General features: G+C 36.4%; 1 protein-coding gene across 1 annotated transcript; it reads left to right on the top strand.

The window, feature by feature from the left end:
• Positions 1-2,545: 2,545 nt before the first annotated feature.
• LOC110461763 lies at positions 2,546-23,864 on the top strand. The gene is made up of 16 exons (XM_021515399.1): positions 2,546-2,789; positions 4,231-4,503; positions 5,669-5,804; positions 6,723-6,925; positions 7,079-7,233; positions 8,455-8,611; positions 9,256-9,356; positions 11,156-11,396; positions 11,538-11,686; positions 13,376-13,589; positions 13,990-14,163; positions 14,354-14,515; positions 17,964-18,048; positions 21,257-21,359; positions 21,965-22,037; positions 22,474-23,864. The coding sequence occupies exons 1-16, from the start codon at positions 2,702-2,704 to the stop codon at positions 23,757-23,759; spliced, it is 3,600 nt and encodes a 1,199-aa protein (XP_021371074.1). The 5' UTR covers positions 2,546-2,701; the 3' UTR covers positions 23,760-23,864.
• Positions 23,865-24,486: the final 622 nt, after the last annotated feature.

Here is a 24,486-nt window from a genome sequence, read left to right as displayed (position 1 = left end):
GTTTTATATGTATGTTCTTATTGGTCTCCTTAAAAAGAATACCCCTGACCTTGATAAGATTTCATCTCCCATTGACACCACTTCTTATTATGTAAGAATTGTAAATGTATAGTATACAATTTATAGCATATAGTTATACAATTCTTATAACACATTTTTTTGGCATAGAGGCAAATAACATATGACATTACGCGGTTTTCCAACATGGCACTTGGTAATAGTACATGTAAAGAAAATGAAGAGCAAACAAGGTAAAATATCATCTTTTTGTAGATCTGATAAAAATCCGTTCATGATGGGTGCCAAAACCCTTCTAGTATCTCCTGTTTATTTTGTAAAATTTGTGTTCACTTAAGTGGACCAGATGGCAACATAATTAAAATTAGATTTGTTGTTCCGCTCATCTACGGCACACTCCATGTATTGGAGGTGTATGGCAGAGGAGCGGAATTACAAGTCTAATATCAATTTACATTGCCATGTGGTATGTTTTGTCCTTGATTTGTGACGCTGATATCACGTATTTTATCCTAGTGGTTTGTCTCCGTGGTGTTCACACAGTAATATCTCCTGTCTTCTTTCATGCTGTTAGATGATAAGACTCTGTGGCTGGATCCCTTATTCCCCGACGCTTACCTTAACCATGATGTGGCCACAGTAATCACTTTCGTGGGCTTATAGTACATGTATAACACACTATACTCATTACGTAAAGTAAATTAATCAGTACTTCTTTTGATTTTAAAATTCATAATATTAAGGGTTGTATGCTCCCACCTTTCTATCGTAGTTTACCATTTTGGATTTCCATTTTTCTGGCCCCTAGAATCACTGGCGAGTCCTAGACGGATGAAACAACCGTATGGTGCAGTGCAATTCATTTCCGGCACACTGAATTGATTGGTAGTACCGGTTGCGGTAGATTTTGTATTACAAACGTTAAAGGATGCACTCACCTGTGTGTTACGTTCATAGTTGTGTATGTGCTGTGGTTTCCTTGTATTTGTGACTATGATATATTTTTCATAATAGTTTTACAATGTCGTATTTTTTACTTGCGGTAGATTTTGTCCTAACTTATTGACCCGATAGTAGATTTTTTGCCGGTGGGTTATGTTGTTTCCTTGTGGGCTGACGCTGTGGTACAGTTTGTCTTCGTTGATTTTGTGGTACATTTTGTCCCAGTTGACGCTGTGGTACATTTTGTCCCAATTGATGGTGTGGTATATTTTGTCCCAGGTGATGTCGTGGTACATTTTGTCTCAGTTGATGGTGTCGTTTATTTTGTCTTAGATGATGTTGTGGTATATTTTGTCCCAGTTGATGTTGTGGTATATTTTGTCCCAGTTGATGGTATGGTTCATTTTGTCTTAGATGATGTTGTGGTATATTTTGTCCCAGTTGATGTTGTGGTATATTTTGTCCCAGGTGATGGTGTGGTATATTTTGTCTCAGGTGATGGTGTGGTTATTTTGTCTTAGGTGATGTTGTGGTATATTTTCTGTCCATCCGTCCGTTATCTGCAGTTGACGTTTTGTATTGGCTTACCATTAACTTAAAAATGATGAATGAGTGCTGATCCTTTGCAAAGAGCTTGTTAAGGTTTCTAGCATAACGCTGTTGATTGAAAAGGTTTCTGTTTTATTTCGATTTTCGACACGTGTTGAACTAATATTCTGGTTTAAGTTTTGTATTGCAGGCTGATCAATTAATTGAAGTGTTTTGATGCTAGTTCTCTGCACAGAGGTTTTTTGATAGGGATCTAGTATTAAAACTATAAACTATTCAGTGAAACTCGAAAAAAGTTATTTTTTAAAACATATTTTTGACTTAACTTTTTAACAAAATTTAACCTGAAAGTTAAAACTGTTGTAATGGCTCACCGTTCTCTTAATGATAGTGTTATGATGCTGTGTTCATTTGCAGAGATATTTTTAGGGATCTAGCATTAATGTTTTTAAGTGACAATCAAAACTTATATATTCATTCATTTTTTATTATTATAATCATTTTTTCATTAATAGTCATTTGACCATGGAATAACTTTTTAATTGAACGATCACGTGACTGTTATTACGCACGGTCACACGCAACGTAACATACTCTCATTGGAAGGCATTAAGTGTGCATTCAGTATCGTAGGTCTCAATTCATGTATATTTTTGAAATCAATTCACGCATCATATATTATGTATAATGGATCTAAATTGAGTTTCCATTTGATATGAGATTAATAAAACGAGTATAAAAGTACAAAACCTTTTGGATGAGTTTGTTTTCAATTTAATATGGAATACGAACATTAACGTCTATGGTTGAATTCACAGGACCCATACTTAGAACAAAGTGTGGATACAAACCAACTATAACCGGGACATAATAATGACTTATTAATCAAATACCAAAACCTATGGCGTCATTGTAACTGTATATTTAACCGTTTTCTACGCAACATATTGGAATCGATGCTTTTTTCTGGCTTGTTTTGATCAGAGGTATTCTAATTGCAGCATGAAAATACGTTAGACGGGTCGATGCCGTGGGACTGATGTGACGGGTACAGCAGGCATGCTGGTGGATGTTCGTTGATGCATATACTAGTGGTAAAATGAATGCTACCTGGACGTAAATTAGCAGGTGGACGTAGTTGTTAAATGCTGTTGGATATACCTTTCCCCGAGCATAGTCCAAACGTTTACCCATGATGGTGATCCTACATGTAACTGTTGTACTTCTTCTCATCACCATGTTCACACCTGTACGATCATCTTATGAAGGCATTACCACAGGTGAGTACAGGGTATCCAGGGTAGCATGCTGCAAGCAGCTCTCACACGGGAGCCATAGTGCTGAGGACGGCGGTGTTGGACCATACAGCGCACTCTAACAGATCACAACACCACGCATAAACAGCCAATATGACACACGGGAGCCAACTTTCGTATTTAATATCACATGCAGTGCATCTGCTATGCTGTATTTAATTAGACTATACACGGAAAGGAGGTAATCGTGTGGAACAGAGCAGTAGAGAGTTGACACCGTTATATCAGATGTAGTACTCATGTTACCGAGGCTGTTAAGTTCTTACTGTGATAGCACCGTTAGGGTTCATCAACAATTTTTACTACGTAGGACTGCTCCAAACAAGCCTCATTCGGCAACAATTTCCTTGTTACTACGTAGGACTGCTCCAAACAAGCCTCATTCGGCAACAATTTCCTTGTTACTACGTGGGACCGCTCCAAACTAGCCTCATTCGGTAGGCATACCCTTCATACCCTTCACACTTGAACCAGAATGCCAAATCGTTCCCAACAACAACAGTAAATGTTTGCTGCCAGAAATAAGAAAGCGGGTTTTGATCAAATCTAGATATGGTGTTACCAAGACTATGTCAGACCTAGGTTATTATCAATGGATGACGTTAGGCAATTTTATGACTGCTGATTGTGAGGGAATACACGTGTACATATCAATTATAAACATAAGATCGATTTCATCTACACTAAACATGAAGCTCTAGCGGACTCCCTGCAATATTGATGACAGAAATGCTTGACATCGGCACGTGCTAATTGTACCGTTGTTTACCACTACCTTTCACTGGAAAACGGTTGTTATAGTCAGTAAAAATCATACACGATGCAAACACTTATTTTAACTTTGCTGAATTCTGATAATTACTATAAACGCATGTAAAAGTACCGACGTTCTTCCAGTAAGCATTCAAATGCGCTAAAGTTAGTGTTGCCATTTTTCCATTGGGGATTTATTTAGCCTAAAAATGCCAATGTGACGCCGCTCAGTATTTATCAACAATAATTATGTACAAGTTATTGCCTACAATTAACATCAGACAATACTTGAATTCCCTTTTGTTTTGGTAGCCCTCCGGTTAAGTTTTTGGCGTTAACGTTAATCATTTCATTGTCTGTTGACGATATCTCGTAGTTTGCTGTTGTGATTTGAACTTATCGGTATATTCTTTCCTCGTATGCTGACGCTACGTTGAATTTGGCTTTGTGAGTTGACCGTGTTATATATCTTATCCCTGTGTGTTGATGCTGTACTACTGCACTTTCGCTTTTCTGGTAATTTTACTCTTCTGCTATGGACTTGTGCACGGATTTTCTACGAAACTTCTAGTCCTATGTTCGTCAAATTTCTTAATACTCATACATATTAGGTTTGATAAGTTGTGTTAATTTTCTTATATATAACAAACAGATCTGGAGCCGTCTGGTAGCCTGTACAAGACTGTTGGAGAGAGCCTGGAGTTAATCTGTTCCTATAAGGGTGTTACTTCGAACAACTCATCCGATAGCCTGTCTATAGAGCGCTGTAGGCACAGGAAGTGTTTCCTCTTGTCGTCAGAAGCTGTCAACCTTACAACCATCCGAACAACTATTCAAAGTCTCCACTTAGAGGATACGGGGACCTACACGTGTAATTTCCCGCCCGATCCTGATTCCATGTCAATCCTGTTCCTCCGCGTAGGCTGTGAGTGAGAAATAACATAAATTTACATTGGGTTCTTTTTTTGTTTAATTTTCGATGTTAATCGAAATAATGCGGTTTGTCTCATCCATCAAGGATCTCTGCCATTGAATATAAAAAAGTAAACGATCAATTTCTCAAGGACTGTTAATATCTTACATACTTTTATATTTCATCTAGGTAAATAGATACACAGTAGTTATACTTATAGCCCTCTGGCTTGTTTTTAGGTCACCTGAGGCTTTGCTCAAGTGACCTATTCTGATCGTTTTCTGTCCGTCGTCGTGCGTAAACTTTTTACATATTTGGCTTCTTCTCAAGAACCAATTAATGGTTTTCAACCAAACTTGGTAGGGGGAATTCTTGGTAGTAGAGGATATCAAATTGTAAAAATGATTTTTCTTCTTCTTCACCATAGAGGGCTTGGGCGGGGCTAAGAAGGTGCATTTGCTTAATATGAGAACAAATCTTAGTCCTAGAATCAAATACTTCATTGATGGAAATGTCTCAAGGTGCTTTATCAAAATTATAAATTCATGACCCCTGAGTCATTCATTTCCCCGTTGGGAGGGGGAATTATTTACTATAGTATATATTAGGAAATAACACTTTTGAGTATAGTTTGTATATTATCGTGCGGAATTGATTGTTACTTGGTTGGAATACTCATCAGTGGATGGCAGTTTGATTATATTAAAATTTAAACCCTAAACCCTCCATGGGACGGAGGGACAGGCTCAAAATGGGGAACTGTGGTAAAAGTTTAAAAAATCTTCTTTAGACCCAGAAGTCCTAGAATCAAATTCTCTAGATGTATGGATATGTATTAAAGTGCTCTATTAAAATTGTAAATTTAGATATCCCTGGGTCATTCATTCTACACTGGGGAGGGGTTAAGTTTACTATAGTTTTTATAGGGAAATAGCATATATTTCATGTATTTTCGTGTGGAAATGATTCCAACTTGGCACACATTTCAAAATTCTTCTTCTGCTTAATAATTGACTTAGGTTACCGCTAAGACCTTTGTAGTTCCCATTGTAGTTATTTCATTGAGAGCTGAACCCTTATTAAGAGACCATCTTAGTGAAGTGGTTTTCCTTTAGACTTTCCGCGGACGGTGTTTCAATACAGGTTTGACTGTAGTAATGTGTATGTTGTTTTATAGACCGGCCATCACCTCCGAAGGATATATACTGTTTCTCAAAGGACCACCTCGACATGAACTGCACCGTGACGTTAGCAGACAGAGATGCCAGGTCCGAGCTCGGTCACAATGTCACCATCGACTTTCAGTCGGACAGGTAAACAGCGCGCTTTGTGATTCTGATTTCGTATACAATATCGTTTGGTAAATACATTTAACAAATAATAGAAGAGTTAATTTATTCCGCTTGGCCGATATCACAGCACGGTGAATTCACAAGGAAACATGCATACAACTTTTTATGCCATGCTGCTTGTTCACATGGTATGACGTCAAGACTGCAAGCTTGTACGCTAGACAACAAAACACTCAACAACAATTGTGATTGTAATGGCCGTTTATTATAACGACATTACATAACTTCATATGACGTTACGTAAAAACAGTACATATAACAGTACGTAACATTACGTATTAGCCAAAGTAATGTAAAATCAAGTTAGACTAGTGTAGGTGAGGGTATATCTGGCCTTACATAGACACTGTTACATAATGATTAAACCTTCATAACAGAGAGAGGTAATATAATGAACATGACTTAAAATGCAAATTGATAACAAAATGCTGATGAGAAAAAATATCCTGGCAATGTTAAAATTAATTACATAGAATACCACATAATCTCACCCTAGTGGAGACAGCGGAGGTGGTGGGTATGCAAATAAAAATGGCTTTTTACCTTTAGCCTTTGCTCTTTCTTCTCAGTCTTTGTGTTGGAGTCACGTGACCTATATGCCGAAACTTCCGCCAGGCGTCATCATGTTGTCGCGTGACTAATTTGCATATCCAAGCGTGTGTAGCCAAGCCACACGCTTGAAATAAAGCACATGTAAAAAACACTTCATTAAATCAAAATTAAAACCACAAGCACACATCATAAATGCAATTAAATATAGATATTTAATTGTTTATTTAAAAAAAAATTCATTATAAGAGTAACTTGAAAATCATAGACTTAGAAAAATAATTTTCAACGTCAGGCATGGCAAATCCCGGTTATGTTTTCCTGTTCCAGATCTACAGAATGGCTTAAATGTCTCCACTACGACGCTCAGACTTATTCCTGCTACTGGAGGTCTCCCGCCGAAACGGATAGCTCTGGGATAGATTTTCTCAACGATTTCAGCCTACTGGAGCGGTATATCGTCAGGGCCAGGGTGCGAAACATACTTGGGAGCAGCCAGGCAATAAAGATCATTAACGATAGTTCCACGATTGGTAAGTTGTTATTATATTTTGAGAACATAGTGGGTTTTTTTAATTGAAAATTTATTGAATACGTATATTACTATATGTCTGCTGTAAACATTTTTTTTATTGTTTTATGCCCAAAAAACAAAAACAAAAACACGCGCTTATTCTTCCACACAGTTACTATATCGAAGCTGTACCATTTAAGTGTGACCAGTATCACTAGTAGAACGGCGTCCCTGACTTGGGAGTTACCGGAATACGTTCTCCCGGGGATATTCACGATTGACTTTGCCATCAACTACACATCGAGGTGGGACCGACATCCAAGACAGGTAAAGTAAAGTATGGCGTAACGTTGTGGCTGCATTCTTTCCGACACGACTTACATAACAAATACTGATAATATACTGATACCATACCGATAACATACAGATGATATACTGATAACATACTGATGACATACTGATGACATACTGATAACATACCGATACCATACTGATAACATACTGATAATATACCGATACCATACTGATACTATACTGATTACATACTGATCACATGTTGATAACATACTGATAACATACTGATAATATACTGATAACATACCGATCACATACTGATAATATTCTGATAACATACTGATAATATACTGATTACATACCGATCACTTGTTGATAATATACTGATAACATATTGATAATATACTGATAACAGACCGATAACATACTGATAACATACTGGTTTAAGAATAAATTATCAGTTGCGTTATTTCTACACATGTTTCGGAATATTTCAAACAATGGCTTCCATTTAATATCGTGTATATTGTTTTCGAAAAAAATGCTTTAGACGGCCTTAACCTTATACCTATTTTACTAAAATATCCTTCATTTATTTTAAAAGAAACTTGATTTTCTGTGCCTTTTGTTATACATGCTGATAAAAAATTGTCCAAAGTGACCAGGCATGGGTTTTTAAGCAGCCCCTCCTCTCGCTTGTTTCATGAGCTGACTACCGACGGGACAAAACGTGCCACTAAAATGATCACATGGACAGATTTTTCTGCTTTATATAAGCAAATATACCATTCTATCGTTAGTTAACAATTGTACGAAAAAACAATGGCCACTTGAGAATAAGCATGGTAAGCATCTAATACCTCTTGTGAAAATCCTGTAATCTGATTGGTCGAGACAAATTGTTCATTTCACACTATCACATTCGTTTTAACATTGAGTCAATGAAAGGTTGCTTCCCAACGCCCTAGCAACGGGTGACAGTGTGTGTGACTGCAAAATAGTGACCACGCAAGAGATGCGCGTAAGGTTCTTTTAAGCCGCTATGTTTTTGCATGTTACCAATACAGCTTATATTTTCACACATATTTTTCTGATATATATATATATGAAGAGAGGATGTTGAGCGTTCTGATATGTTTCTTTCGAATCAACAACTTTTATATATTTTTTCTTTAGATCCTTCATTATATCTTAAATCGGATAATCTTTACACGTGAAAAGTTGTTCCGATGTTAAAATAGAATTTTGTTTCAGCTGTTGTACAGTACCAAGGAAAGGATGAGAACGGAATTGGTGGGACTTGTTCCATATACCAAATACTACGTGTCTATTCGTGCAAGAGGTCGATTGGTCACAGATGACAGAAGCTGGACTCCAGTGGAGAGACTTTCGTTTCACACAGATAAAGACGGTTGGTTTTACAGATAATGGAAAAAAAAGTGAAACCTTGGCAAAACGAAATTGTGTATCTAGTTTTGAATGTTATTTGCTTCACTAAGCCAAAGATTTTCTTGGGGTTCAATGTAACAAAAAAAATCTGATTTAAATCTTTCGCAGCAATAACACAAATGACTTTCATGTTGATTTGTATCTAACATTAGAAACGCTTAAATAATAATAATAACGGAAATGAAACTCGATATTAAGAAATTTCATATACTGTTTGACTAAAAGACTATGAGAGACATTACATATTCCAGTCTGGACATTTTTGTTGTATTTTATACAGATTGACGTTCAGACCTTGTTCTAGTGGGTTTTTTTTATGTAAAATTTATTTATTTTACAACAGATATGAAACAAGTTATTTCAACTTATATTAATCTCTCTTGTTAGCCCGGATGTTAGCGCGCGGAGGGTCTAAATGTGGGAGGAAACCGGAGAACTCGGAGAAAACCCACGTGGTCGGGCAGGTGACCCCATACCTTTTCACGATGCACCACCCGGCCACCCTTGTACTAGTTGAATGTGTTTTGACTACCGTTTTCACCAACGGAGACATTTGGGTGTCTTCAATGTATTACATACCGTGCCTATTTTTATTTGCCTCCACAGCCCCGAGTGCGGCCCCGAAGTATACGGTAGGAGGGTACTTCCTGTCCAGACCTGGCATCAACAACACGGGCGATAACTGTGCTTTACAAATCTACCTCAAGGTATATTTCATATTGTTTTTCATGATTCTTTAGTTGAGAGTGAGCTTATGCGACTTCACGGCGCCGGTCACCCATCAACTTCAGAGGCAAAGATGTAGATTTTAGGTAGTGTTCACGTAGTTTATTGTATAAGGGTCTTAGATACGGTGACTGATCCCTGTCATTTCGAGCTTTAGTCATTTAGGAATTATGATTTGACAAAGAGGAGATTAAGCATTTCGTAGTTTACGTTCTTACCTCATTCTGCCCAAAACGGAAGATAAATAATAAGTATTAAATTTCTTCCTTTTGGAGCGAAAGTAGCACAAATCAGCTATTTAAAGTAGCATATAAAGTAGCATATACATGTATTAATAAAAAGCGATAATAATTATAATAACTCCTGTCAGATGCAGCTCATCCTTAACCACCCTCAAGGTCACAGGGTTAAAGGTCATAAAACGTAAATCGCTTTCTTCTAACTGATCCTTCAAGTCAAACGTCATGCTATTGGCCTTGCACGGTGTTTCCTTTTTAGTTTGGTTTTTAAAAGCTCGGTGTGACCTTGAAAACATATTTTTGAGATCGAGAACTTGTTCACATATTTTTAGCTTATTTTGCGTTGTAATTTACAAAAGTACTCCAAAACTTTTCTTTCTGGTTTTGAAATATTAATAAAGACTATGATGTTTTCACTTCAAGAATAATAATCGTTGATTATTTCCAAATATTCCGAAAAGATAGATAAAGCACACCTGCCGAAAAATTATGTCAAAAACCAAAGATAAGATACGAGAACAATGTTGCGTTTTATCACCCAAGTTGTCTATTGATGACATTGCGATCAAGGTAATCATATTATCATAGACGATTTGTCACTTTGACCATGTCGAGAGCCGAGAGTATCTGGCCATTGACCACTGCAACATCGAAACTTTTTTATTATTATTAAGGAGGTGCGGTGGTGTAGAGGGGGCCGAGGTGGCCAGATGGTTAAGGCGTCTGTCATTCAGGTACCACTAGCCCTCCAACACTGGGTCGTGGGTTCGAGGCTTACGTGGGGCAGTCGCCAGGTACTGACCGTAGTTCGGTGATTTTCTCCGGGAACTCCGGCTTTCCTCCACCACCAAAACCTGGCACGTCCTTAAAAACTCAAACAAACCAAATCAAACGGTAGTGTAGTGATATGAGCTGTAGGTATTGTATGTGTAGTTGTTGTACTGTGCGGAACCTCAGGGGTCCCAACCCCCGAGGCCTAATGTATGGGATAATAAAAAATATTTTGTAGAAAAAACGAACTGTAGATATTTCTTGACTTGGCGATTAGATGCCAGGGGTCGTGAGTTCGAGGCCCGGACAGGGCACGAGTCATAAAATTGTCTTCGTACGTCACGTGTGTTTATATGTCATTTTTATGTTTAATCTGAAGAATCTCCTTGAAGATATGAAAATGCTAAAGACGTGTTGTTGAGAAGTTTTTATTTTAAATGATTAGACGGTTGATATTTTTAAACGCTTATTAATGCATTACCAATATACATGTAAAGAGATTATAAACTTTTTATATTACATATATATAATAATAGTCACATTTATTGCAAAAAAGAAAAAGTGTGAACGAAAAACTTATTATACCTTACTTTAGGAACGGACAACTAGTGTAGGGAGCTCCCTAACAATTTTTGTATTTCATTGTTAGAAATAAAAAAGTGTTATTGTTATCTTATGATATAAACAAATATAAATGATCCATGAATACAACAGGTGAAAGGGAGAATTAAAAACGCAACATATTCTTTTTTTATGTCGCGCTGGAGTAGCCACTCCCACAAAGGAAGCGGAACGGAAAGCTAGCTGGGATGTATTACTCCGTGTCTATCCAGGGAGACACGCATAATCAGCTTATCACGCGCCCTCTCACGACGCTCACCATCCGCGACATATCCTGCTGGAACGACAGACCCTACAATATAGCCGTCCAGGCGTGTATCGAAGACGATTTGTGTTCAAACAATCGTACAGTAATCCATATTCCTTCGTTTGCTCAGGATATCGACACTGGTAAGCCAATACTGTCAATTAATGGGCATATCTACCTTATCAGTAGAAGATACAAGACATAAATATACATCTATTAAGTATTCAAAATCAATTGCTTGTGTGGAGTATTATTTGTATTGTTTGATAAATTGTTTGCGCTAGGCTTTCCTCATGCCACGGAAGTCATTGCGGAAGGATATGGTGATACCGCTGTCAAAGTATCCTGGTTGAGTGATGCACAGTTTCAGACAATTGTAAAGAACGTCACCGTATTTTGGTGCAGAGGAAACAGGGAATTAACTGTTTGTAAGGTAAGTGAATAGGAGCAAAGTAGGATAATTGGGCGCAAGGAGAAACGCCATGACGTAAGGTACCACGGTGAGACATACACTGAGACGCAGTATGACTCACTATACCTCTCTGAGACACGACAGGGTGCATGATGAAACAGTGAGACACAACGATACATGACAGTTAGGGGGACCCCACATGACACATCCCTTTCCCGAAGTACTGTGTTTTTGCTTTAGTAACCTCCCCTTACTTTAGTTTTAAATATGCATGTAGCTCAGTTGGGCCAGCACATTTACGTCGACCGGGCAGCTTATTCGGTTAGAGCGATAGTATAGCTACAATTAATGGTTCGACTCCCGGTCAAGACCCACTATCCTTTTTACACTAAGAAAACTATTTTTGATTATATTTTATTTATTTCATCTTTATTATTTTTCGTAAAATTCCCGCAAGTTATGGTTTTCTTTCAGAAATTAATAATCGAAGACATAGTTGTACTCGAAAAACTGTTTCCTGAATATAGTTACAGTATTTGGCACTGGTACAGGGATAGTTAAGTGAGACAGGACAGAAAATGCTGCAACAGAAAAACATGACATGACGCAAGGCGCCACTTTGAGAAAGGACAAGACACAGTGTAATACAGTGAGACATAAGACACAGTGTACTACAGTGAGACACGACAAGACACAATGTACTACAGTGAGACACGACAAGACATTATGTACTACGGTAGCAGTCTACAGTAGAGGGTTGTGGCCATGGGTGATATTTTTGTTAAATGGCTAGCCCCTGTATAATGATATGTAAAAAAAAAAAAAAAAATGTACTAAAATTGGTATAAGCATGATGAAGTGGGCTATGTAAGCTTCACATTTGTTTAAAAAAAAAAAAAAAGAAAAAAAGGTTTTTGGTTCGAGACATGAAAAGCTAGCTTTACAGGAGGTAAAATTTTGATAACAGCACACGAAACAAAAGTGCAAAAAATCAAGTTTGACAACTTTACTGGGACCATGATAATTCTGCAACCAAGTAGGTAATCTTTAATTTCAGACAGAACTTAGGAAAAAATTTACTAGTTGCGGGGGTCAATTTTTGGGTCAAAAATAGCAATTTTTGGCATTTTTTGGTATTTTTTTATGTGGTAACCGTGGTTTTCACACAAGTGACATACATAGAAAAAAGGGGTTTATACACTTCTCATTACTTTATATGTATTGTAAATGTAATGCAGTTTACAAATATATATACATGTATACATGTGTTGTGTAGGGTAAATCCGCTGTGTTTACATTTCCTCGACATGTGCCTTGTTTATCAGAGTCGGGCCATTTCTACTGTATACTGCAACCTACAGTGAAACAAAACAAGACATTATGTACTACAGTGAGACAAAACAAGACACATGGAACTACATTGAGACACGACAAGACACAAGTTACTAAAATGACACACGACAGGACACTTGTCACTACAGTTAGACACGAGACTCACGATACTACGGTGAGATATGACAAGACACGTGTTACTAAATTGAGACAGGACAAGACACATGACTTTACAGTGAGACACAGTACTACATTGTATATACTGTCAGGAAAAAACCCAATGTGATTTATAGACATATCTTATAAGAAGAAAACGAGATTTCTTTTGTTTTTACGTGTTGAAAATGTATCACCAATTTAGAAATATGTTTTCTGCAGAGTAATTTGTCATGGACGATATTACCTGGAGATGCGACCGAAACAATGTTAAACCTGACCCATTCGTATTACCGGGACTGGATGTTTGCGGTGTCGTCTACAACAGACGAGGGGGTGAGCGGTGGCATGGTGTTCGATGATTGTCAGTTCCTTTACGACAGCACTGAAGAGGAACACACAGCGGGAGGGAAAAGAAACCCAGATTCATCATTCGGTAATACTTATTGTCATTAACATAATAAATAGTTACAAAGGTCATTGAAAGATAATTAGATATCAAATCATTTAAAAAAATATTTTTTTAGGCATTCTTAGATTGTTTTTTAAAATTGGATTTTAGACAGACTGTCAAGATAAGGTTTTTTGTTGGTTTCTTGCCCGATATTACCTTTAATTCATTCCATAGTGTTTATGAATAAAACATACAATAAACAGATATTCTTAGTGTCTTTTTAATGCGAATATCACATGATACAATACTCTGAATCCTGGATCGAAACAAATATTTGATATGTATCCATGTACTTTTTAAATAATATCCCATGATCAAATTTAAACATAAGAATTCCACTCTCCTTTTAACATATTCTGATAACTGCTTTTAAATTTCATAGGATCAGTGAAGCCGTCATTCAACCTTTTGGCCCGAGATGGTGACGTCAAATCGATAGACGTCGTGTCCTTCACCTTCAGATACTGTGACGCGCAGTTCCTGTTAAGAAAACCGGACCAATATGAAGTGTTTTACAGAGTAACAACAGAGGAGACAGAGGGAGATTGCACAACAGGTTATATAGGTTCTAACGTCGTTTTCTGATACCAACTACAGGTTATATCTGTTCTAACGTAGTTTTCTGATACGAACTACAAGTTATCCTGACAATTTATCCTGTTATCTTAATAATTATAAAGTAAAAAGACAAAAAGAAATATTTAAGAACTTATTGTGGGAATGATATGATTTACTATTATCTACAGGGGCACATTCACTTAACGTGACGGCGACCTTACGTGTCCAGGAAATTGTTTTGCCTGACCTTGACCCCATGGCTCAGTATTCGGTGTGTATGAGGATCTGGACGAGTGTCGGGGCCAGCGAATTAAGTGATGTCAAATGGAGGAAACCACTCAAATTACCTGGTTAGTTTACGTTTGATGAGAAAATCATGTCTGTACATAATTTGTCTTACAACGTAACTGTTTATGTCATCAATGTAGCAACCATTCTGTGTACACCACCAACATATCAGAATCACCCCTGGTCAACATTTTGTCAAGTGTACACCATCAAAACATCAAAACTTCCCCTGGTTAATATCTGTCAAGTGTACACCACCAAACATCAAAACTTCCCCTGGTTAACATTCTGGTAAGTGTACACCACTAAACATCAAAACTTCCTCTGATAAACATTCTGTCAAGTGTTCGCCAACTAAACCTCATAACATTTGTGGCAAACATTCTGTCAAGTGTACACCAACCAAATATCTTAACTCTGTGATAAACATTCTGTCAAGTGTACACCAACCAAATATCTTAGCTCTCTGTGGTAAACATTCTGTCAAATGTACACCACCCAAATATCTTAACTCTGTGATAAACATTCTGTCAAATGTACAGAAACCAAATATCTTAACTCTCTGTGATAAACATTCCAAATATCTTAACTCTGTGATAAACATTCTGTCAACTGTACACCAACCAAATATCTTAACTCTCTGTGATAAACATTCCAAATATCTTAACTCTGTGATAAACATTCTGTCAAGTGTACTCCAACCAAATATCTTAGCTCTCTGTGGTAAACATTCTGTCAAATGTACACCACCCAAATATCTTAACTCTGTGATAAACATTCTGTCAAGTGTACACAAACCAAATATCTTAACTCTGATAAACATTCTGTCAAATGTACACCAACCAAATATCTTAACTCCCTGTGGTAAACATTCTGTCAAATGTACACCAACCAAATATCTTAACTCCCTGTGGTAAACATTCTGTCAAATGTACACCAACCAAATATCTTAACTCTCTGTGGTAAACATTCTGTCAAGTGTACACCAACCAAATATCTTATCTCTGTGATAAACATTCTGTAAAGTGTACACCAACCAAATATCTTAACTCTGTGATAATCATTCTGTCAAGTGTACACCAACCAAATATCTTAACTCCCTGTGGTAAACATTCTGTCAAATGTACACCAACCAAATATCTTAACTCTGTGATAAACATTCTGTCAAGTGTACACCAACCAAATATCTAAACTCTGTGATAAACATTCTGTCAAGTGTACACCAACCAAATATCTCATCTCTGTGATAAACATTCTGTCAAGTGTACACCAACCAAATATCTAAACTCTGTGATAAACATTCTGTCAAGTGTACACAAACCAAATATCTTAACTCTGATAAACATTCTGTCAAATGTACACCAACCAAATATCTTAACTCCCTGTGGTAAACATTCTGTCAAATGTACACCAACCAAATATCTTAACTCTCTGTGGTAAACATTCTGTCAAATGTACACCAACCAAATATCTTAACTCCCTGTGGTAAACATTCTGTCAAATGTACACCAACCAAATATCTTAACTCTGTGGTAAACATTCTGTCAAATGTACACCAACCAAATATCTTAACTCTCTGTGATAAACATTCCAAATATCTTAACTCTGTGATAAACATTCTGTCAAGTGTACACCAACCAAATATCTTAACTCTGTGATAATCATTCTGTCAAATGAACACAAATAAAGCATCTTAATTAACTCTGTGTCAAACATTCTGTATACACCACCAACATATCAGAATCAACCCTGGTCAACATTTTGTCAAGTGTACACCATCAAACATCAAAACTTCCCCTGGTTAACATTCTGTCAAGTGTACACCACCAAACATCAAAACTTCCCCTGGTAAACATTGTCAAGTGTACACCACCAAACATCAAAACTTCCCCTGGTAAACATTATGTCAAGTGTACACAACCAAAACATCAAAACTTCCCCTGGTCAACATTGTCAAGTGTACACAACCAAAACATCAAAACTTCCCCTGGTAAACATTGTCAAGTGTACACCACCAAACATCAAAACTTCCCCTGGTAAACATTGTCAAGTGTACACCACCAAACATCAAAACTTCCCCTGGTAAACATTGTCAAGTGTTCGCCAACTAAACCTCAAACATTTGTGGCAAACATTCTGTCAAGTGTACACCAACCAAATATCTTAGCTCTCTGTGGTAAACATTCTGTCAAATGTACACCACCCAAATATCTTAACTCTGTGATAAACGTTCTGTCAAGTGTACACCAACCAAATACCTTAACTCTGTGATAAACATTCTGTCAAGAGAACAAAAACCAAATATCTTAACTCTGTGATAATGATTCTGTCAAATGTACAGCACAAATATTTTAACTCTGTGATAATCATTCTGTCAAGTGTACACCAACCAAATACCTTAACTCTGTGATAAACATTCTGTTAAGTGTACACCAACCAAATATCTTAAGTCTGTGATAAACATTCTGTCAAGTGAACACCAACCAAATATCTTAACTCTGTGATAGACATTCTGTCAAGTGTACACCAACCAAATATCATAACTCTGTGATAAACATTCTGTCAGGTGTACACCAACCAAATATCTTAACACTGTGCTAAACATTCTGTCAAGTGTACACCACCCAAATATCTTAAGTCTGTGATAAACATTCTGTCAAGTGTCCACCAACCAAATATCTTAACTCTGTGGTAAACATTCTGTCAAGTGTACACCAGCCAAATATCTTAACTCTGTGATAAACGTTCTGTCAAGTGTACACCAACCAAATATCATAACTCTGTGATAAACATTCTGTCAAATGTACCCCAACCAAATATCTTAACTCTGTGATAAACATTCCGTCAAGTGTACACCAACCAAATATCTGAACTCTGTGATAAACATTCTGTCAAGAGAACAAAAACCAAATATCTTAACTCTGTGATAAACGTTCTGTCAAGTGTACACCAACCAAATATCATAACTCTGTGATAAACATTCTGTCAGGTGTACACCAACCAAATATCTTAACACTGTGCTAAACATTCTGTCAAGTGTACACCAGCCAAATATCTTAACTCTGTGATAAACATCCTGTCAAGTGTACACCAACCAAATAGCTTAACTCTGTGATAAACATTCTGTCAGGTGTACACCAACCAAATATCTTAACTCTGTGATAGACATTCTGTCAAGTGTACACCAACCAAATATCTTAACTCTGTGATAATCATTCTGTCAAATGTACAGCACAAATATCCTAACTCTGTGATAATTATTCTGTCAAATGTACAGCACAAATATCTTAACTCTCTGTGATAAACATTCTGTCAAATGTACAGCAACCAAATATCTTAACTCTATGATAAACATTCTGTCAAATGTACACCACCCAAATATGTACACTAATAAGATATCGGTACTTCCTGCACTCTTGTAAAATGATATCTATACGGCATGCCAGAATCACTTTATTATTTATTTTGTACGAATTGATTATTGGTCATACTTTGTTTCTGTTTACACAGGTGCGAGGACGTCGGATTCTGCTTTAATCATAAGCATAACGCTTGCAATAGTAATCACTCTTGTGGTCCTTTCAGTAATAATATGGTGAGTTTTTTTATGTATTTATTCAGAACAATTGAAGAAAACTTTAGGCATTAGAATATGTGTCCTGTGGTTACACACAATAAATAGTATATATTTGATTCAGTGACTCTCATTTGATTTAGTGACTAATTGGAAAACACATCAAATAGTATAAATTTTATTAATTCACTTGCATCAGAAAACAAATTAATTAATATATATTTGATTAAATTTCTCTCATACAAAAATAACAAATACTGTATAACCCCGATATACCCCTGTTAAATTACAGGTGGATCAAATCCAACAATTAGCAATGAAAACTCAAACATACATGGATATATATGTTTTAGAAGAGTACTCAATTCGAACATATTGAATTAGATCTGGTATTACGATCAGCGAGTCATGGTAGTCCATCTGTATGACATTTCTACCGATTGTCCTAAATATGTATGCGATCAGGGAACGGCTCATTCCCCGAACACCAACTCTGGAGAATTGAAAGGAAGGTGTTTATATAGGAAATCCTTTGAAGTTTAGTTATAGCCTGTTTCAACAAAGAATGTCAACTCATTTTGTAGATATGATACTAAAGTCAATAATAGAATTGATAACAAGTTTTTATTTCCTACATATAACTGTAATACACATTTAACACAGAACTAAGTAATAGAAAATAATCATTAAATATTAATTTTTACAATATATAAAGAATAACATTACATTATAGGAAAAACAAAATTCCATAATTTAAGCCACATTGATACTAATGTCAGCAATAAACTAGAGTTTCTATTCCTACATATAACAGTAATACACATTTAATATAGCACTAAAAGATAGCCATTATTAAACATAAATATAAACAGTAAACCTTTCTGGAGCTAAAGTAGATGAAGAATTTTGCATAAATCATGATGATTTTAGTTGGAATGGATATTTGGAATTCAGAAGTTTTGCCAAAAAGTATAATATCTTCCTTTATTTCGAATGTTTGGTCAGTTTTTAAGTATATCCATCTACGTATGTCTTGCCAGAAGTTATTTGTTATTTAACACTGTTAAAAAAGATGTTCTATAGTTTGTTTGCTTTCTTGGCATAAATCAATAAATCACATTGTTTGATTCCAATTATTTTCAAATAATGATTAAGTGGAAAAATTCTTGCAAAATTTATTATGGTTTATAATGGCAAATGATACTTTGAATATTACATGTTAATAACTTGATTGGAATTATAACCTTGAATTGACAGTTTGATACTTTGAAAATTTTGAGCCAGCCCTACCCCCAAGGGCTGTAGGGTGGGGCTCAAAGGAGTCAGTGTGCTAAAATTTCTTCATTTTCCTTGTTAAGAATCAGAGGTGCTAGTTTCAAATCCTTTTTAGTCTGAAATCTGTATGCTAGATATTGAGTAAGGTGGTTTTATTGTTTTTTGTCACTTTGAATAATATTTCTGTTCATGTTAAAAACAAAATCAACTCTCTGTATAAATATATCAGGTGACCGTTAAGGCCCATGGGCCTCTTATTCTATTAATTGGTGATTGCCAGACAAAAATATAATTTTTTGTTTTGTTCAATGATTGAATTATGTCTTTAATTGGAGTAGGTAGAGATATAAACAGGTTATTCATTTTTACAATGATTATGATTATCCTTATAGGTGTTAAAATTCTTCTTGACCATTGATGTAACTTGCCATATATAATACTAATAATTTTGTTGAAATTTACAGTAACTTTCTAAATTGACAGAGAAATCAATCCCAAGTAGGGTAAATTTTAGTTTTTTCAGTTTTTACTTTTAACCCTGATATTTTAGCATATTTATATCACATACAGATTTTGTGCCATTTAAAATAACGGATGTGTCATCAGCGAACTGTGAGAGCCCGTGTTCTTTGTTATTTGTGTTTATGCCCTAAAGTTTTTATTGTTTTTTTACAACGATAGCTAATATTTCATCTACCAAAAGAAATAAGTAAGATGATACCGGATCCCCTTGTCTACAGACCCTTTTTATGTCTACAGAGTTGGGTTAAAAAACATTCTGTATGATAGCCGAGGAAGTATTTGCATTAAAACATAACAGATACTAATATCAAACTGAAGTCACACAAGTTAAACACAATTCATAGAAATGTGAAAATAAGTACAAGTTTAACTAATATATGACAATAATTATAAGAGCATTCACACAAATCTAAAAATAAAAGTTTAACTAATATATCATAATAAATATATGAATAATTCTGAAAACTGTTCTAAATATTAATTATTATTTTGCAATTATTAGCAGTTATTGATTATCTGATTACTTACCAGAAGTTGATTTACCTGTGCAATTTACCTGTACACCATTTCTGCAATAGACTATAACTCACTATCATCACAACTGGCCACCTATGTAAACATGTGATTTTAAGCAGAGTTGGTTTTCGGGGAAGACCCCCAGGGAACACCCCATGAGTGATTTACACTTTAGGAGACCCGTGGCGAGAGTGTCAGTATTACGTGCCCGTGTTTACAGATTTATCATCATTCGTCAAATAATGTCTGCTTTGCGGCGTAATTAATAATATTTTATTTATCTGCTGCAAATTAAAACTTTTCTCTGTAGTCATGTGTGAATCAATGACTGTTACTCCGAATAACCTAAGTAAGGCGAAAGCAAACTAGTGTGTGGCAATATCGTCAGAATCCCCCTCGTTGAGTTCTGTTTTCACGGCATCAAGAATGTCAGCGTGCCATTATCCTGAGTGAGTTGAAAGCATCTGACTATTTTAATGAACTGTCTCACATTTAAGTCATTCACCCCTGAAGTTCCATAATGAACTATTCCAACCTTTGAATTGGAAGAGTTGAAATGTGTTTTCAGGGGTGAATGAGTTAAACATACCGGTAAATCGGGATCGAGATGAAGTTCATCTTAGACTTGTTGTACCACGGAAAAACTGAAATCGCATCCGCTCCATTATTTGAGGTCCATTTAAACTTGGCTTATATGTTTGAGCGTCAAATAATAAATCTAATCACAATCACACATGGAATGTACAATATGTACCATATTAAACATTATACGATTCATTACAGCCTCTAACTTGAAAACATACAGAATAATATGTGATTGGTTAAGATATTCTAATATGAATACAAAAGAAACTGAATGCTCACATCTGTTTCTCCTACCACCTGTTCCAATATGTTTCTAACTTCTACATTTCAGGCGTGTATGCCACACGTATAAGTCCATGGATGTAAAGGTGCAAGTTCCAGTCATCGATAATTATAGCGATGAGGATCAAAGACTCATGGAAGCACAGTCACAGGTAATATTCTAACCTTAAGACATACACGTAATACTATGTGCAATGTGTGTGTTTTATCACAGGTATGATGATTGGTGTTAAATAATATACAGATATGGTGATAGGTGTTTGACATAAACATATGTTTAATATCCCTAAAATCGATACATTTATAGTTCTATATCAAACAGCCATGATAGGGAAATGGCGAATTTGTTTTTCATTCATAATACAGTAGTTTGATATAAAAAATGATGAAGACAAAATTCAAGGAAACACATGATAATTTATCCAAGAGACACAGGGCATATACAATGATGAATTGTGAAATAGTTATTTTTGATTCAAAAATGATTTAATGATCTTTTGTGAAATTTCCAATGACAAGAAATGGTACTCTTTTTATCTTCATAACGTATTGCTTGAGCAAGAGCTACATTCAAACGTATTATCAAAATTTATTTTTACATTCTCGTATTATAATATATTACAGGTTTTTAGATGCACTTTGATAGTGACATTTTACGGTCATCATAAAAACTTGAATAATGAATGGTACATTTGTAAGCCATTGTTAAGACATGCGAGCATAAACAGTATTCAAATACAATGATTTTCTTCGTCAGCAGGACAGATATGCTGTTAAGGACGATGGTATTAGATTAACTTCAAAGGGGAATACCGCACTGTCAAATGGGGGTAAGAATACCAAATATTTTAATCATATTCTAAAAATACCAAATATTGATCAAGATCGCGCGCCTAAGTCTTTTGATAACAAGATATGCATTGGCCACCACATATATAGAATATACCCTCAAGAACTTTAAATCAAGGACATCACCGGCTCTTATAATACCGGAAAGTCAACAAAGCCATAATGCAAACTAAAAATTCGACAAAGCTAGAGTTAAAAATAAACAAAGGAAATATTGACATCATGACCCTTGAAGAAATACCAGAACAATACGACCAGGTGATCCAGAAGGGTATGCGTATTCTGCTTCATTGACGAAACCAGTAAAATAAATAAAAATAAAAACAAAATAAAAAAATAAACAAAAGATTATTATGAACGCATTGTATAACCCTTACCTAACGAACGTAATCAAGTTATTCTCCTTTTACATTCTAGGTTTGGGAAAGCCACGAAAACCTCTACCAGCGCCATCTCTTTTGGCAGCCTCTAAGAGAAATAGCTCAGACAGTGGTGTGGTGCGTAGTAGCCTCGAAAGTCAACAAGTAGACGGTAGAGGAGATAACATCTTCCAGGCAACACCTAATGGAGTAAGCGGTGAAACAGCCCCAAACAAGTGTGAATTTAGCATGATCGCTATCCCCAAGAAGTGCATATCACATGGAAGCAGGAACAATGATGGGCGTGTCAAACACACTGACAGCAGTGTTTCTACAAGCGACTCTGCAGCTGATTATCAGCCTGGAATCACCCAAAACAATACTACGATTGGAGAAGGGTCTTATTGTCAATGGGATGCCATCGGCACTATCGACTCCCGCCTTTCCTCGCATTGTCCTGTGACTGATAACGATGCTACGGAAAATAGCGGTGTTTCAGACATCACAGAATATCGCCAAATAGGTAGCTCTAACAGCAATGCGGTAAGAGACAACGACGCAAGTTCCGGTCAAACAACAAGCTTTCAGGACCAGGCAGTGCCCGAAGGTTCAAGAATAGCCTATGTGATAAGAAATGAGCAGTTTGATAATTCTTTTACAGAACAATACAATCCACTTCTACCTATGGGAGAGTCAACACGTGTCATCGATACAAACGTCGGGGCAGTGACAAATCGTCGTTGTGGTAAAAACAGGCGACCACGTGACATAGGCAGTCCAATGATAAGAAGTGTAACAACTTCAGAAACAGACACTTGTGATTTCTATGACAGCAGCATGCCGACGGAAAATAATTTGGATTTAGGTATCGAGTGCAATAACTCTTATGACGATATCAACGAAGTACCAATTGGGGAAAATCATGAAAAGGGAACAATTTTAGAAGATTTTAATGACGAGAAACGCAATCTACTCCATGGGCATTTACAAACATTTGATCATGAAGAAGATTATATTTCACAAATACAACATGCAAGGTTATTTGAAAAGGCATGTTTGGACGTTTTAAGTACTGCTTCAGTTGGTACAGATCACAAAGATCAATTACTTGCGTACTTAGAACCAGATAAATCAGTTACATGTTTGGAACCAAACTCTGGCCACTCTTTCACATGTTTAGAACAAGAGGCATATACATCAATTTCTTGTTTAGAACCAGTCACAGGCCCGTCAGTAACATGTTTAGAACCAGACACAGACTCGACAGTTACATGTTTAGAAACAGACACAGACCCGTCAGTTACAAGTTTAGAACCAGACCCAGACCGACAGTTACATGTTTAGAACCAGACACAGACCCGTCAGTTACATATTTAGAACCAGACACAGACCTGTCAGTTACATGTTTAGAACCAGACATAGACCTGTCAGTTACAAGTTTAGAACCAGTCACAGGCCCGTCAGGTCCATGTTTAGAACCAGACGCAGACCCGTCATTACAACCTGTCAGTTACAAGGTTAGAAACAGACACAGGACCGTCAGTTACAAGTTTAAAACCAGTCACAGGCCCGTCAGGTCCATGTTTAGAACCAGACGCAGACCCGTCATTACAACCTGTCAGTTACAAGGTTAGACCCAGACACAGGCCCGTCAGTTCCATGTTTAGAACAAGACACAGACCCAACAGTTACATGTTTAGAACCAGACACAGACCTGTCAGTTACGTGTTTAGAACCAGACATAGACCTGTCAGTTACAAGGTTAGAACCAGACACAGGCCCGTCAGTTACAAGTTTAGAACCAGTCACAGGCCCGTCAGTTCCATGTTTAGAACCAGACACAGACCTGCCAGTTACAAGTTTAGAACCAGACCCAGACCTGTCAGTTCCATGTTAAGAACCAGACACAGACCCGTCAGTTACATATTTAGAACAATAAACTGACTCGACAGTTACATGTTTAGAACCAGACACAGACCTGTCAATTACATATTTAGAACCAGATACAGACCAGTCAGTTACATGTTTAAAACCAGACATAGACCTGTCAATTACATATTTAGAACCAGAC

The sequence above is a fragment of the Mizuhopecten yessoensis genome, unplaced genomic scaffold (assembly GCF_002113885.1).
Source record: "Mizuhopecten yessoensis strain PY_sf001 unplaced genomic scaffold, ASM211388v2 scaffold10657, whole genome shotgun sequence".
Lineage (NCBI taxonomy): Eukaryota > Metazoa > Mollusca > Bivalvia > Pectinida > Pectinidae > Mizuhopecten > Mizuhopecten yessoensis.
The sequence above is the reverse complement of the archived record's forward strand: the minus strand, read 5'-3'. Positions and strand labels throughout refer to the sequence as shown.